The sequence below is a fragment of the Zosterops lateralis genome (assembly GCF_965231275.1).
Source record: "Zosterops lateralis genome assembly, chromosome: 4".
In the NCBI taxonomy this organism is placed as follows: Eukaryota; Metazoa; Chordata; class Aves; order Passeriformes; family Zosteropidae; genus Zosterops; species Zosterops lateralis.
In genome coordinates, this window is record NC_139765.1 from 11,854,062 (window position 1) to 11,870,147 (window position 16,086).

Genomic DNA, 16,086 nt, shown 5'->3' on the forward strand with positions numbered 1-16,086 from the left:
AAGAAGCTTCCCTGAAAAGCCAAGCTCCTTAGTCCAGATACAAAACCTGCTGTGCATTTGCAAATCAGAGTGAAACATGAGCTGTGATAATGTCAACAGCTCACGTTGTGTGGTGATAACAACTTCCTTCCTGCATCAGTCACTGACCAAGGCCACACTAACACTGCCCTGACACCACATTCTCTGCTCATTTGGCTTCTCCCTGCTGCAGTGCCAAGAGATGCTTTACTATCTGCCCTCTCTCCCTACATGTGGAGATCTGGAAGCCAAGTACCTGCCAGGCAGTTCCCAGCTCAGCCTCCCCTTGGCAGGGAACTGGGGCTTCATTTCTCCAGTGGCTTAAAGGAAGGTGCCCAGGCAGGAGGGAGGGGGAAAGGGGACTGTTGTAAAGGGTGACCCTCTCGCAGCACTCATTTCAGTTTGTTTTTCTGTAACTATTTCAGATCCCTCTCAAGTCCCCAAAGACTGGCCCCAGGAGGGGGAAATCAAGATTGAAAATTTGTGTGTTCGCTATGAAAACAACCTGAAGCCTGTTCTGAAGCATGTGAAGGCCTATATCAAACCAGGACAAAAGGTACCATGTCAAGCAATTGCCCATCATCCTCACTCTGGTGCAGGTCCTTTGTTACTGAGCTTTCCTTTCTAAAGTGGCAGAAGAACAAGATTAACATCTTGCATTGGCAGTCCTCTCTGAGGTCCCTGGGCACAGATCAAGAATTTACACTGATAAAAGCTTATTCTTGGCTGGGATCAATTTTTCTTCTGAGTATCCCATGTCTTTCCAAGTCTATTTTCCTTGCATAAAAGTAAGCCTAAATAGCAGATAAATTAGAGGGACATCAGACTGAACTGTAAAAACACAAGAGAATCTCACATTTCAGCAGAGAGTGTCATTGGCATACAGGCCAAAATGCTGAAATGCTCCCAGGACATGTCCTTGTGATGAGGGGCAGAAAAGGGGAGTGTGCTTGCTGTACAGTTTTGTGTTTTCCCTGGTGTGCCACCTACCTTTGGGAAGAACCTTTCTACTCACCAGTAGCAAAAGCCAGTGCAGCTTTCCCAAAAGAACTGCAGGTGTAAGTAAGGTGTAAATAAGGTGTAAGGAGTAAGTGAGTACTCTGTGAGTGACATCCTCCATTTTTTGTAGGTTGGGATCTGTGGTCGCACTGGCAGTGGCAAGTCATCCCTGTCCTTGGCGTTCTTCAGAATGGTGGACATTTTTGATGGTCAGTTTTCTCTGGAATGTGCTGTCACTCCTCACCTGCTCCCCTTATTTCCTCAGAAGTGAGGAGCCTTTTTGATAGTTTATAACCTGGTTCTGTTGCTCAGAAGATATTTGATTAGAAGTGTTATGCCTGATCCTTCAAAGTACAAAGTGCCCTATTGTGAATAGTACTTGGTTCTCCCAGGAAATATTGTGCACAGATTGTATTTCTAACTTAAATATATATATATATATATATACATATATATATATAAAATTGCATATGGTCTCACAAAACAATATGCAATATTTGATACAGGACAAAAAATACGTAACTCTCTGGAGTGTCTAAATGTTTCCCTAAAGAATAACTGCATTAACTTATTATAGCTGTCAAAGTATTAATAGAGTAGAAACTAGAACTCAACAAGTCCATTCCCTTGATTTTCATTGTGCACAGCTGCAGCAGAATCTGACTCAAGGGTAGGAAAAATGTTCCTGTGTTTTCACCCCTGCAGCATTTAACTGAACCAGCTAATTGGCATGAACTGCTTTTCAGCACTTATAATAGAGATACATGTGTGATGATGCAGGAATATAGAAAACCACTAGAAACTCCTCTTTTTGTTTCTTAGATTTCCAAATTCCCAATTTGGCCATTGTGCATGGAATGTTTGCCTGGGAAAGCCCAGTAGGATGTGGGAGGATAAGTGAATCTGATGCAGCTAATATTTGCTTTTGTTGTGGTTCTGTGCCTATATGTGTCTATGGTCACAGGCTTTTGATTCATGACCACAATTCCTGGATATACAAATATTACAAAGAAATAATAACCATAACAACAAAACTTCCTTCCACTTAAGTCTTCTTTCTGTGTATTTTCTTTGTCTGCTTTTCTTGTATTCCTGATTTTTCCCAGTGGGAGTGTCTAAGCCTTTTCTGATCAAGCTTTGTTTATCCTTTCTGCACATCCCTCTTCCAGCTGGACCCATATTTGGCCTCCATGCTGGTCCACTTCTGGGTGGGGTCCTGACTCTAATAAATAATAATAAGATTTCAAGTAACTTTTACTAGAGCCAAAGTTTCATTCATGTTGTTCCTTAGGTCTTCGTTATCTCTTTAAATTTGTATCTGTCCCATTTTATTTCCCTACTTTTGCTTTGTTCCTTGGTGTTTCCCTTCTCTTGCCCTCTGTTCAACAACCTCTCATTTTTCTTATGACTTGCTTGACCACCCCTCAATTCTTTCCCAGTTTCCCAGCTCCTCTCAAATGTCCTTTTTCCCTCATTTCTTTTTCTTGAGCACCCTGGCTTTTAATGAATATGCACTTCCCTATTCCCCAGGCATGCCATATTAATTTCCCCCTCCTTATTCTACCTCATCTTCTGCTAACCCACTCTAAAGTCCTTGCTTGTGAAGAAAATTAATTGCTTAAGTTTATGCAACAACTAATGTCTCAAGCAGAGACATTCTATATAATGTCTATATAACCTGATTTGGATTTTCTTGAAGTGTGAAAATAATTTGACTTTGCACCTTAAAGATAAAATCTTGATTCTTCTGACCATATAATAAAAGCATAACACTATAATAATAGAAGTAGTCCAGCTACGGGGCTGATGAAATCTTCCACTGGAACAGGGTCACAGAGAACAACCTACAAAATGCAGTATCATGACAATGGGAATGACAGAAGAGACACACGTACAAAGCTCTGAATATCCATGCACCTACCAGTTCATGTTTAAGTTCTCACTGTCGGGAGAGAGAACTAATGAAATTAATGTTAGGTACATCCCAGGGAGGAGTGCAGCTGCCTAGTGAAGCAATCCACATGAAAACTGCAGAAGTGCTTGATGGAAATAGCCTTTACCATATCCTCATTCAGTTTGCCCTGACCCATCCCTTTCCTGTAACCTCCAACCCCCTGTATACCTGCACGTGCATATATTATGCAAATAACTTGTGCTCCTTCTCAAAGGCAATATCTTCAGCAACTGTTGAATTCAAGGGGAGCAAAGAAAGGCACAGCAAAATAAGTTGCTCTTGTTCTTGCTCTGTTTTGCTGTAATTGACCCATAATAAATTATCCCTCTGGTGCTATCATTAATCACATTGAAAGGAAGACATTTCTCTTCAGGGAGGGTGGGGGGAAGAAAGAGGAAAAGAGAAAGCTGGCAGTGTCACTGATAAGCTGGGACATCCCTGGCTTGTGTTATTAGATATATTCACCTTCTCCATGTGTCTAACAGTGCTGAGGGCTCACAGAGACAGTGTGCCACCATCTAGAGACCAGCCCAGAGGGGCTGTTCCGTCTTTCCACCTGCTACCTGTGAATCCCGTGCTTTATGCAATTCCCTCACGTGTTCTGTGTGTTGTTTGGCACAGGGAGGATAGTGATTGATGGGATAGACATCAGCAAATTGCCTCTGCACACGCTCCGGTCCCGGCTCTCCATCATTCTCCAGGACCCAATCCTGTTCAGTGGCTCCATCCGGTAGGTGTATGTCATCAGGGGTAGCAGGCAGCATTGCACAGCCTGCCTCTCATTGGAGCTATGGGACAGGAGAGGATAGAAAAGGCAAGGAACCTTCTCCTAGCTCAGTCCAATCCATCTGCACAGCCTGCTGAGCAACACATTATGCAAGGTTTTAATTTGCGGAAAACCTGAAAGTAATTGCAGCAACAAGACCCCTGTTATGGTTTTCTTGGCAGCTTTAATTTGGATCCCGAATGCAAATGCACCGATGACAGACTCTGGGAAGCTCTGGAGATTGCTCAGTTGAAGAACATGGTCAAGTCATTGCCAGGAGGCCTTGGTATGTCTGAACCAATCTCTGGGATTAGGGGCCAGTAATGAAATCATGCATACACACAGATAAACAGATCCATCCCATCTGACACTCTGGATCATCACGTAGGGGTGACAGGCACATAATGAAGGTTCTCTCTTCATACTAGAGAGAATATTCTTATTAAAAAGCTGAAGAATAATCTGGTTTCCCATGCACTGTGGAAAAATCCTGCAACACCTCAGCATTATGGTGTGATTCTTGTCCTGTGCAGGGCCAGGAGTTGGATTTTGTTGATCCTGTGGGCTCCTTCCAACTCAGGATATTCTATGATTCTATGATCATAGTGAGATAATTAGTAAGGAGAAAAAGGAACAATTTTACCTCTTTTAGCAGAATCTGGCTCTGCCAGTGGATCTGTAAACACTGACAGAGCATTTTTCTTACCATTTCAGATCCATTTCATGAAAGAAAGTCACATACTTATTTGCATATCAAGTATATTTCATATTACTAAGATATTACCCTGCAGCCAACCAGAATTCCTAACAATTTGTGCCAACTGTTTGTTTAGTGATATATTTCTCCTTTCTCAAGAGGCTGTGCTCATTTTTCATGGTATCCCTCCATCCCACTGGTCAGTCAAGGTTATGGTTTTTGGCTTTTATGAGGATTTTACTTGACCCTGGAATAGTGCACAGGCAGAGTTCTCAGGGGCAGCATTTCAGGGGTGCAATGTTCACAGGAACTGGTTTTGTTACAGATGCCATGGTCACAGAAGGAGGGGAAAACTTCAGTGTGGGGCAAAGGCAGCTCTTCTGTCTTGCCCGAGCCTTTGTCCGCAAGAGCAGCATCCTCATCATGGACGAAGCCACTGCATCTATTGACATGGCCACAGTGAGTACACCAATAAGATGATTAAGGATCTACCAGGAGAAAGCCATCTTCCCTAAGTGTCAGCCACGAAGCTGGCAGTGTTTTTGTTTCTCTCAGGATAAAATGAAATGCTTTAGAGAACCCCTGCTTTCACAGGTGTGACATTTCCCTGCTGGGAAAGAGATAGTGTGGAATATGCTTGAAACATGTGAATTAGAATGTCACAGGATGAAGTAACTGGAGTGAGCCTTTTCCTCTGACAGGAAAACATCTTGCAGAAAGTTGTGATGACTGCCTTCGCTGACCGCACTGTTGTAACAATAGCAGTAAGTATTAAGCCAGAAAAAGTTCTTTTTTCCTCATTCCTCAGGCAGTTAACCTTGCCCTTCACCTGTTAAACACCATGACATAAAACTAAAAGCACCACAAAATAGAACTTAACCACGAGGCCAGAATATTCTGTGATACCAGAACAAGTCAGACACATACTACTATCAACCTGAAATTTTGCAGTAAATGCTGTCGTGCTATCAAACTAGAACACTTGGATCTGAACAAAGACTTTGCAGGGAACTTCAGCATCTTCACTGTCTCCAACAAAATTTGAAGTCATTCTTAATAAAAAACTGAAATCAAATGCATGGTTTGAACCATTACTGAAAGATGCTTTAAAATACATGTTTGAATTTTGCCTCTGAAGGTCATGTATGTATAGTTCCTACAAACATGGCACAAATTTAGGAGTTGAGATTTCATAATATTCTTGGTGTGGTTTCTTAAGTTGGGTTATCTTTTCTCTTTTTTTGGAATAAAAAGCTGGGTTTAAAGGTTTTAAAAACTGGAATCAGTGAGAATTACCCCTCAAAATAATACCTTTTCAGTTAGGGTTTATGATGTTCTTTCCCATTTTCCTGCCACTTGTAGTGCCCAAAAGTTCCATATATCCATGCATGTTTATACATACACATGCACAGATGTGGTGGATACCATTAAGAATATTTCCACCTGTGACAGCAGCAATAGTCAACAAACAGAGGTTTTGTCCACAAGATAAATACGTGTTTCAACAGCTGTTTCATTTTCCTTGTCTGGAATCCAGTCCTGTGGTTAGAGATTACAGTCAGGCCTCCTGGACTCTGGTTTCAAGCCTGTCAGTGAGTAGTTTGTGTCAGGCAAGCCACTTAACCCAGCTCATTTACAACATGCTCCAAGGTTCTTGGCTGTGTAAATGCTGAAGATTCTGGTGCTAAGACTGTTGTTCTTCAGTTCCATGCTGTATTGTCCTTCTGGCTCGAATCTCACTTTTCCTTGGCTTTGGCTTTGCCTTTCCCAAGTCAGTGCCCTGAGTGAAACAGCATACATTAATATTTAGCTTTCCTCACAGAGCTGGCTTCATTCCTTCCTCTCCTCATGCACAGCCAATCCTTCCTTCACCCACCTGTTTTTATGTTCTTTTTTCCAGCATCGCGTGTCTCACATCTTGGACGCCAATCTTGTCCTAGTCCTTTCTGAGGGCTTTCTAGTTGAATGTGACACTGCTTCAAACTTACTCCTCAAAGAGGACGGCCTGTTCACCACTTTGGTGAAGACTCACAAGTAGACTCTCTCAGTCCACACTGCTCACAGGACTTCTGGCTCTTTGGTAGTTATTTTTACCTCTTTAGTTTCCTTTCTCTCTGCTTCCTTTCTGCTGCACGGCTTCTGAGAGGACAATGCAAGAAGGTGCTTCTTGTGTGGTTCCTGGGTTTGTTAAATTTCATGACTATTCATATGGCCTTGAAATTAAACACAAACTGGTTTCAAACCTGTAGCCTATGGGATTAAACTGTTGCCTGGAGCACACTCAAATTAGATCTCAGAGGGATTTACAGAAGGCAACAGCACAGGAGTACCCTGAAATAGATGGAGAGTAGACTGCTGGGATGCAGAGAACAAGGAGCAGACAGGATGCTAAGCCACCTGACAGTGCAGGATGCTTCTCATCCCTATTTTCCATGGGGGAAGACGTGTATCAGTGGGGCCATAGGATTTATTCCAACAGCTGTGCTGTCCCTAATGGCAAAAAGTGAAGGTCATGCTTGAGTATTTTCAGGCTTGGTGGCAGAGGCTGTAAAGTAATTGAAGATCTCTTGAAGGTTAAAGTACAAGGATCTATTCCAAATATCACTGTAAACAAGGACAGCCTTTCCCTGGTGGGATTTGCCTTACATGAGGCCCATTAATGAGAATTATCCAAATGAAAACGTCTGTTTCCTTTCCTTCGTGGCAGCACCGGGTTCATACCATCCTCACTGCAGACCTGGTCATTGTCATGAAGCGAGGGAACATCCTGGAATACGATACTCCTGAGAACCTGCTTTCCCAGGAAGATGGCATCTTCGCTTCCTTTGTCCGGGCTGACATGTGAACAGCCACAAAAGGCATTTTAACAGCTTATTTTTAAACAGATGAAATGCAAATATTTTCTACTCAGTGTAACATCACTTTTACCTTGTTTTGTTTTGTTTGGGTTTTTTTTAGAGCTTCTTTCTTCACACTTCCGTCTTCCAAAATAATAAAACCTATTGCAATACATGTATGCCTTGAAGCAATAAAAATGTCACTTTATTCAAAGCTATTAAACCTCACACACACGCACACGTGCACACATGGAGGGAGAAGTTTTTACTTCCTGGGAATTTAGCTTTTTCCTTAGACTTTTTATTAACATTATTTTTGTTTAAAGAGAGAAAAAGAATGCACTGATCTTATAAACTTCACATGTTATGCTGGAACCAGCAATCAAATCGTGCAGTTTGTCAAGGAAGCAAGAGGTTCCCCAGATGCATTCTGTCCCCAGAGGGAAAAATTAGGAAAAACATCCAAGCCCATAGCACTTGGGGCAGTCTGCTGCATTCCAAAGGCATAAACTTTGCTCTCCAAGTTGTAGCTCAGGGGCAGTGAATAAGGGAAAGGAATTTCATCAGGAATAAGGACATTTTCCTGTCCTCCACTTTACTAAGCACACTTAGTTTTGACAAAACTATTTTCAGTGCAACGATGGTTTATTCCTAAATCCATATTCAGTTCCTAAATTCATATTCATTCTTCCAACTTTCATTAAGGATTCAAATCATCCTATGATTATGCATGCTTTGATAGGCTTATAGAGGAATTTTGTACAGTATCTCAAGACTTTGTATTAAAATTGATCTGAATTTATAAACTTGGTATTAGCCAATCCTTTAATCACATCTACTAAAATATTCTGCTTAAAGTGGCATGTAAATAGCCAACCAATAATTGTTTTATATGTCTTTAGTCCTTCAAGTTCTATTTGGGGACAACCTTTATTTTCCTTTATACATTTGTGGCCTACCTCTAAATCAGATCTAGTACAAGGAGGTGTGATTTTCAAATTATTGGTATATCTTCAAGAATATAGATGAAGTTAGATGCAATATTTACATCAGACAGCTTTGCAAAAGTTGCCTGCACCTTTCACACATGGTTAGATCCTGACCCATGGGGAGTAAACACCTAGAAGGAGTTTCACAAGCATATTTTCAAAGGTACAGCTTGAGAGATCAGCTTCACTGGTAACATTCAAGGTGATTCTTATTTACCTGCTGCTACAACATACTAAGTGTACTTAAGCCTATTTTTAGTGTTGTTAAAATAATAAGGCACAGCATTTGCCCTCCTCCCCCCTCAAAATGCAATAATTTTGGAGAAGCTGTGAGACCTGAAGTTGGGATCACATTTAGTCTCACAGTGTAAAAGTTATACAGTGGTTTATATTTTTTAATTGATTTTTGGAAGTTTTTATTTTCTCTGATTATTGAAAATAAAAGCTATGTAACACAACTAAACAAAACAGCTCAGTCTTTAACATTTTATGAGGGGAATTACTTCTGTGATTTCCCTGTCTACCACTGTGAAAACATTTTTTGTTCTTTTCTGGATCAATTCCCTGTGGTTAATTTTGTCATTCAAATAAAATACATCTTTAAAAAGCATCTGCCTGCAGCAGAAGCACATATTGTTATTCAAATTTCATGTCGAAAAGGCCAAAATTATTCTTGACTTAATTTAATTGTCTTCAGCGAAAAGATCATTGGATTCCCTGCTGTCAGACTGGGTATAAAGATGAAGTGCAAAAAGTTTTATTGATCTGTGTGTCTTTGATGACTATGCAATCCTGATTTAAGTGGTGCTGGCCAGCTCAATGAGCTCCCTGTTCCCATTGCATTAAAGGGTTGCCATGGGCTTGGGGCTGTGTCTTGTGATACTTAACAGGGGTCAATAATTAGCACCTCTTTTCTCTTAGGTTTGTCCCAGAGCCATTACAGGTGTGAGAAGTACCTTCTTTACTCACCCACGGCTTTAGAAGTGAACTCTGCCGTTTGAACATGTGGAAAATAAAATATATATATATGAGAAAATGAACACGTGATGAGGAGAACCTCATGGTGCTCCATTAGTTTGGAGGAAGGAGTGCAGAAATATTGGCCCCAGTGTTACATCCACCATGGCTGAAGTGTTGAGTGACTGCTGCAGCATGTCCCACTGCTGCCCAGCAGGTTTAAAAGCACAATCCCATTTCTAAAGCGATTAATCCTATTCAACATACACAAATCTTACAAGATAACAAACATAAACCACCTGCTGCAGGCACAGGTGGTCTCCTCTCATTATAGCTACTGTTCACATGATGGTACAGACTCTCCAAGGGCTTAGGCTGAACATTTTTTGTGTTTTCCTCTGAAGGAGGAGGGTGTTACCAATGGTTTGTTACTGAAAAGGGTGCAGAAGGGATGAAACCTTTGAAACAAAATTATTTTGATTTCATGTAAAGGTCTAAAATGTGTCCCATTTGGGAGCAGTTTCCTAAGGCTGTCCTGTGTGCAGGGTAAAGGAAACATCAGCCGAGACTCTGATTCTTGTCATATTGCATCTTCTGCTGGTAGGCCCTTCTTCTCTTCCACAGCCTCCTTGGTCTTTTTTCTTCACAATCTCCTTGTATCACAGACCCTTAAGGCTCCTGCTTGTATCTCTGGATGCTCCTTACTCTGCCTATGCCCTCCCACTCCTTCCCAGGTGAGCTCCATGCCCTTTGCCCCATTTCTTCTCTCACACAGCTCTGCATTCAGTCTCCTTTCCCCTTTCCTGTCTTTCTGTCATACACCCCTGCTTTTCAGGGGGACACTTACTCTAGTGGCATCATGTTTTGGGGTTGGTTTGCTTTTCTAAGCATTAAACTAAGCAAGCTTTTAGTATACTGATGCTGTTCTTCAGAACTATGCAGTTCTTCCTTTTCCAAAGGAGCATTGAATTTGAACACTGGCTAAGTGTAAATTTAACTATGGACAGAGGAAAGTAATCTCTGGGACAGATCCTAAATAATATTCCTCATTGCGTCTGCATTCATTTTTCTGTTAAGCATTTCTGTGAGAGAAACAGCAAAGTTGTTGCCAATCATAAAATCACAGAATGGTTTGGGTTGGCAGACACCTTAAAGCTCCTCTTGTTCCACTCCCTGCCATGGGCAGGGACACCTTCCACTATCACAGGTGGCACAGAGCCCCATCCAGCCTGGGTCACTGCCAGGGATGGGGCAGGCACAGCTTCTCTGGGCAACCTGTGCTTCAGCACCCTTATAGAGAACAATTTTTTCTTAATATCCAATCTAAACCTACACTCTTCCAGTTCGAAGCCGTTACCCCTTCTCCTACCACTGCACTCCCTCACAGGGTCTTTTTCCATCTTTCCTGTAGGTCCCCTTTAAGTACAGAAATTGGTTGTGCAATTTCTTGTGGAGCCACAACAGTGTTTCTTAACCTTTGGTTCACAACCCGGGGGTATCTTTCCCACTCCTTGAGTCTAAGGGCTGGCATGGATCAAACTGCTCCTTTCCTGTATGTGGCCTTTCATCAAACTCATCAAGCTCATAACAGCTCATCCTTGCTTCTTCTAAATTAGAAATACCCCATACAACCTTTACTGAGCCCAAATTTAATTGTGCTAAGAAACACTGGAACTTCCCCTGAGCAGTTTGGGATAGCTCTGTTAAGGCAGGGGCATAAGCAAGGCAAAGTCTGCAGGGAGAGATCTTTGCTTTGTTAAGCCAAGTGATATGCACAAGAGGTATCTCAAGTGTTTATAAGTTCCAGTCTCACTGCAGACCTGAAAATTTTCTTTATTTGCAAGAGTGTGCCTCCTTTTCCCACTTATATCATTCAGCTAAAAGAATATATTCTCCAACAGTTCTCAAGCACTTGGACAAGCCCCTTTTAGGTTTATTACAGCAGAACACCTCTGCTATAAATTCATACACCTCCATGGAACTCAGTACCAACAGGAATATAGCCCAAAGAAGTTTGCATCTCATTATATATAAAGATGCATATATATATATATATATATTAAAAACCTCTGCAAAACAATAATATTGAACTGTGTTTGCTTAAAACAGAAATGCAATTTCAAACGTGGTCAAGTAGTAAAAACTCCTTGTACAATAAGTTGTTTCATTTAATTGATTGTGCTCTCTTTGCTTCCTAAAGCAGTGGACTGTTGTGTATTATTATGTAAAGATGTCAATACATTCACAAGCAATTTTGTTAATGCATCGTGAAAAGCTGAAGGAAACCTCACATGAGCATTTTACATAAATGCTTGTAAAGTATTTTATCAAAAAAATAAATGGAGATATAATGCACTTGAATCGACAGCTACCTTTATAAAAAAAGCTGTGGACAGGGGCCACGTTTTCATTATCATGTTTCCATTATCCAGTGTCAGAAGTTGAGCATGTTCCCCTTGGAAGCACTATAACCCCGTGCCCCCAGTGTGATACTGCCAGTCAAAATCAACTCTAAAATATCCACTGAAACCACAGTGCCACTTGTAAAAACCTCTCTGGAGCAATGATTCTCCTACTAAATGTGATTAAAAGCAAAAATTAACTCAGCATATTTGCATCCTCAAGTAGCACCTTTTGAAAGCCTCATTTAAAATCGAAATGTTATGTAAATTCTCTGAAATTAGTTCCATGGTGGCATGTGAAGAACTCCTTGGTTTCTTTGGAAACTAAATCCTTTCAGAGGCAAAACTAAGAAACTACTAAGAAAAGTCTGAAAACAAAACTGTAAATCAAATTATTCATTGCCATGCAAACATCCCAATCATTTCCACATTGATCTTTTACTGCTCTGTTTTCTCTCCACTAGAACTGAGCTCTGTGCAGAACTGTGGGGAAAGGCTATCAGGTAGTCAAATGATGAAAAAAATTGTCATGAGGCAGAAGTTCGCTGACACGTACAAATTAGCAACTTGCTGATGCTGTTTTGGTTTGGCAGGACAGCTTAAAGTATTGGCTTAAATGCAGCCAAGAAACTTCCAAATGTAATCTGTCAAGAGAAGAGAGAGTTTTAGAAAATCTATTTACTACAGTTACTATTAATTATTCACTATTGATAGCATTTGTCTGCTGCTAGATACTACCCATGCAAACAGAACAGACATTCCTGGCAGGGGCTGCTCATTTCTCTAATATAATAGACCACATTCTGAGTACTATAAACAAACAGTTATTTAAAATATACTTTGAATTGGTTTCTATTAGGTGTAATTGTCATTTATCATGTGCAAGATGCCCCCTTTCATTTTCATGGAACACAGGGATTTTCATCCCATGAGCTGCTATATAATAATGCAGCATCCAGCTCACAACAGCACACTGCACATTTCAGTGGCCACTGCAATTCATTCCCATGTATGTATATTAGTCTGCTTTATACATAAATACATTACATGGTTATACAACCTTTGGATTAAAGGTATAAGTAAGTAATGAACAGTCCTAGCTAGGACTGCCCAGAAGAGTTCCTCATAGCTATTCCCATGACATTTCTTAACTCTCCCTTTAATTTATTTCAGGATTTTTGGGCTATATCCATAAATATCACTTCAACGTGCAGTAAAATATTTAACCATGTAACTAAGGAACTAATGCAGCTTTGTGTAAATGACATGGTCCAGAACCACCATCCTTCAGGATCACAGCTACAGATGCTCCAAGGCAGCCTATTCTTCCATATTTAATGGTTATATGTGGTTTTATTCTACCAGTCACATTATTGGGCCCTTGCTTCTGCAGCAATATGACCATTAGACTTCTCCATCAGAGGCAGGAAGGTGAGAGTCTAAGAATCTCCGAGTACTGCAGATTTTCATGGCTGAATCATTCAGATTTGGGGCCATCTGCTTCTTCAGGTCGCACCAGAGCATCTAAGATTTGAGAGTTTGGAGTTGCCAGATATTCTGTGATAAGATCTGAAGGTAAGACATGGCATTTCCCTTCTGTCACTGGCATAATCTTAATTTAACCCTGGAAAAGCCAGTGACCCAGAGAGGAGCAGCACCTAAGGGACACCACGTTCTAGGAACACAGCTAGAGACTCACTGTCTACCAACCTACCTAAAAACTGATTTACAGCCTCCTCATAAATTATGCATGGTGAAGCAAGGAAACAATCTCAAACCGGGGTTGCTCTTCCCAGAGCCTTAGGATAAACTCCAGGAAAAGGTACATAATGAACAAAGTTCACTATGCAACTTACAGTGGATGAGGGGCACTAGTTACATGTATTCTGATGATAAAAACTATTTTTGTCCTGCTGCTCTTGCATGAAACAGGGCAGGAGGAGGGGGAAAGAGCTGGTTCAGGGTAACAGATGCCCTTAGTTTGCAGTTTCTGCTCTTTCATGTTTGATGGATGTCCTGCCAGCTCATGTAGGGAAGAGTTCACCCACGCTATCCGAATATGGCTTATCAGCTTTGTGTCTCTGTGGAAGCCTCGCTCTAAGTGCATGACATCTCTGGACGCCTGCAAAGTCATCCTATCTCTAAGCTAAGATTAGAATTTCAAACAAAACTTATTACAAAGCAGGATTTTCTGAAAGAGCTGGACACGGCTATAATGTGGAAATTTCAGATTCATGCCTAAGCACATTATTTAATCCTGTTTTTTAGATAGGCATAATTGTAAAGTGATATTTACCATAATATCAGTAATGCTTGTGGGTGGAGGGGAATGAAACAGCAAGAAGGAGACACATGAAGGTCCATAAGAAAACTGGACCTCAAACTGCCATCAATTCTGATCATATTTTTTCCTGAAAAGGCTGTGTTCACAACACTCAGACACTCTGTTCCTTACCAAATGGGTTAGGAAACATTTTAGGAGATTTTTCCCAGCTATTACTTAAATCTCAGACCCAAGTGTTCATGTGGCAACCAAGCAAGTATTTAAAAGGTCAGAGGGGAAGGGTTTTAGTAGCTGTCACTCTCCAGAGTATATTCATACACTGGAGCTTGGGGAAATGGATGCTGTGCTAAGAATCATATCTGGAGCTCCTGATCCTCACATTCCTGCAGTCATGGCCCAGCAGGCTTCCTCAAAACTCATCCCCAGCAGAAGTGAGGAGGAAGGCATCTCTTTCAGTACTGAACAGGCAGAGAGAAAAAGATGGGGCTTTATGAACACTTTTCCTGCAATGTGTGATGATGGGTGAAAGGATCAGTAACTTTTGTTCAGCCACACTGGGGCTATGCCAGGACTATTTGTGTGTGTTTGATGGCTCCCTTCCTATCTCACCTACAAGAATTCCAGCCTCTGCATGGTGCCCAGTTGAGAGGGAGGAAACCTCCAGCAGGTTAGTGGGGATCACATGGGCCTGAGAGCTCACAGGGGACTCCAGACAGTGCCAGTGCTGGCAGCAGTTTCTGTTCCACTTGAGTAGCTCGAGGAATGTTGTTCCTTACTCCCACTCGCCCTCAAAGATGGGTTTGATCCATTTTTCCAAACTAGCTGCTAATCCACACACTAACTGTGTGTCCCACAGTCACACTCACCATTAGCAGAGATGGGGTGGGGAGCATAGCAGCAACTTGAGGGGCTGAGTGAGAAGGGCATGAGGCTGAAAACAGCCACACATGTGTGTTATGCTCTGAAGTGGCAAGTAAATAAAGCAACATTTCTTCAGTGTGTTTTTGATTATAAAGCCCTTGATTATAAAGCTGTGGATTTCAAGAACTTCAGAGAAAACTGTGCAATTGGGCATGTGGCATGAGACAATATGTGTCAGAAGCAAAGTCATACAATTCAAGGATCTCATGAAGAAGTGAGAGTGGGAAGTGTTCCATGCAGTTCCCAGACATTTATTTTTTGAGTTGCAGCCGTACTGGGGAACACCAATCTTGTTTCTAGCCCTAGAACAGAACAAATACTTCACAGGAACTAAATGGGAGAAGGGCAAAGGAAGAGAATAAGGAAAATGGGAAAAGGGAAATGGAACAAGGGGGAGGTTTACGTGTATTAAACCAGTTATTTCCAATACTTACCTCCAAGTGAGATGATTTTTGGAGGGTGCATGAAACAAACGAGTCAACCCCTCCAGAGCTGTCTCTGCCACCCCATTTGTAGAAGGATAATTTCCCAAGTTCTCCAAGCCTGGCCCATGAGGTGCCACACACCAACAATGCTGACCCTGCAGATACCCACCCAAGTGACTTAGCGTGTTTATATTCAGAGTCAGGTTAGAATCTAAAGGTATTTGGCTTAGACCCTGATTTCTCAGCTTCCTATCTGCCTAAAGTTAATTTCACGCATAAATATTTAGCTAATTGCCTAATATGACTGGGGCTTTGTGTCTGTCTCTGCTCTGGCTACCGGCTATGTGGTATTAGCAAAGGCCAGTGCTGGAGAAGTTTCCAGGAACCACTCATCTATTTAAAGTTGAGCACGTGCATGTGTTCAGCAGGGTGGATTTCTTCAAGCTGAGGATTACACTGTGTGTCAAAATGTGCCTTCTCAGTTTTTCCAAGCCTGAATATGCTTAAAACCTTCCTGATTGCAGCAGGCCTGTCAAACTTTTCCCTAGTTTACAGAGAGGAGTAAGGTATTTTGTTCTGCAGAGATTTTATACCCTACAGGTGATTCCCTTGAGAGATAGAGAGAAAAGTTTGGAACCTCTCTACCGTACACACACATTCTCACACTCCTTGGATACAAAGGAGTTAATCTGACACAATCTCTGCACTTTTCTTCATTAAAATCTAAATGTAGATATTTTCATTAAGTTGATGTACTATTTATTCTTCCCATTACAAACCCCAAGATTTCAGGACAAAAAAAAAGAAAAACTGCAATTTCCAAGAATGCAAGTTTTC

At 41.3% G+C, this 16,086-nt stretch overlaps 1 protein-coding gene across 13 annotated transcripts in view; it reads left to right on the forward strand.

Moving 5' to 3' along the window:
• The window catches only part of ABCC9 (ATP binding cassette subfamily C member 9), a 69,086-nt gene extending 60,043 nt beyond the window's left edge, over positions 1-9,043 (forward strand). For 11 of the 13 annotated variants that reach the window (XM_083860179.1, XM_083860174.1, XM_083860176.1 and 8 more), the window contains 7 exons: positions 444-574; positions 1,148-1,226; positions 3,593-3,701; positions 3,920-4,023; positions 4,760-4,893; positions 5,136-5,198; positions 7,142-9,043. In XM_083860179.1, the coding sequence (XP_083716305.1) occupies positions 444-574; positions 1,148-1,226; positions 3,593-3,701; positions 3,920-4,023; positions 4,760-4,893; positions 5,136-5,198; positions 7,142-7,279 (758 nt within the window). In that variant the 3' untranslated portion in view covers positions 7,280-9,043. Of the gene's footprint in view, positions 1-443; positions 575-1,147; positions 1,227-3,592; positions 3,702-3,919; positions 4,024-4,759; positions 4,894-5,135; positions 5,199-6,334; positions 6,515-7,141 lie in introns of all 13 variants that reach the window. The other 2 variants (XM_083860186.1, XM_083860178.1) reach the window with 1 other exon arrangement.
• The last annotated feature ends 7,043 nt before the right edge of the window (positions 9,044-16,086 follow it).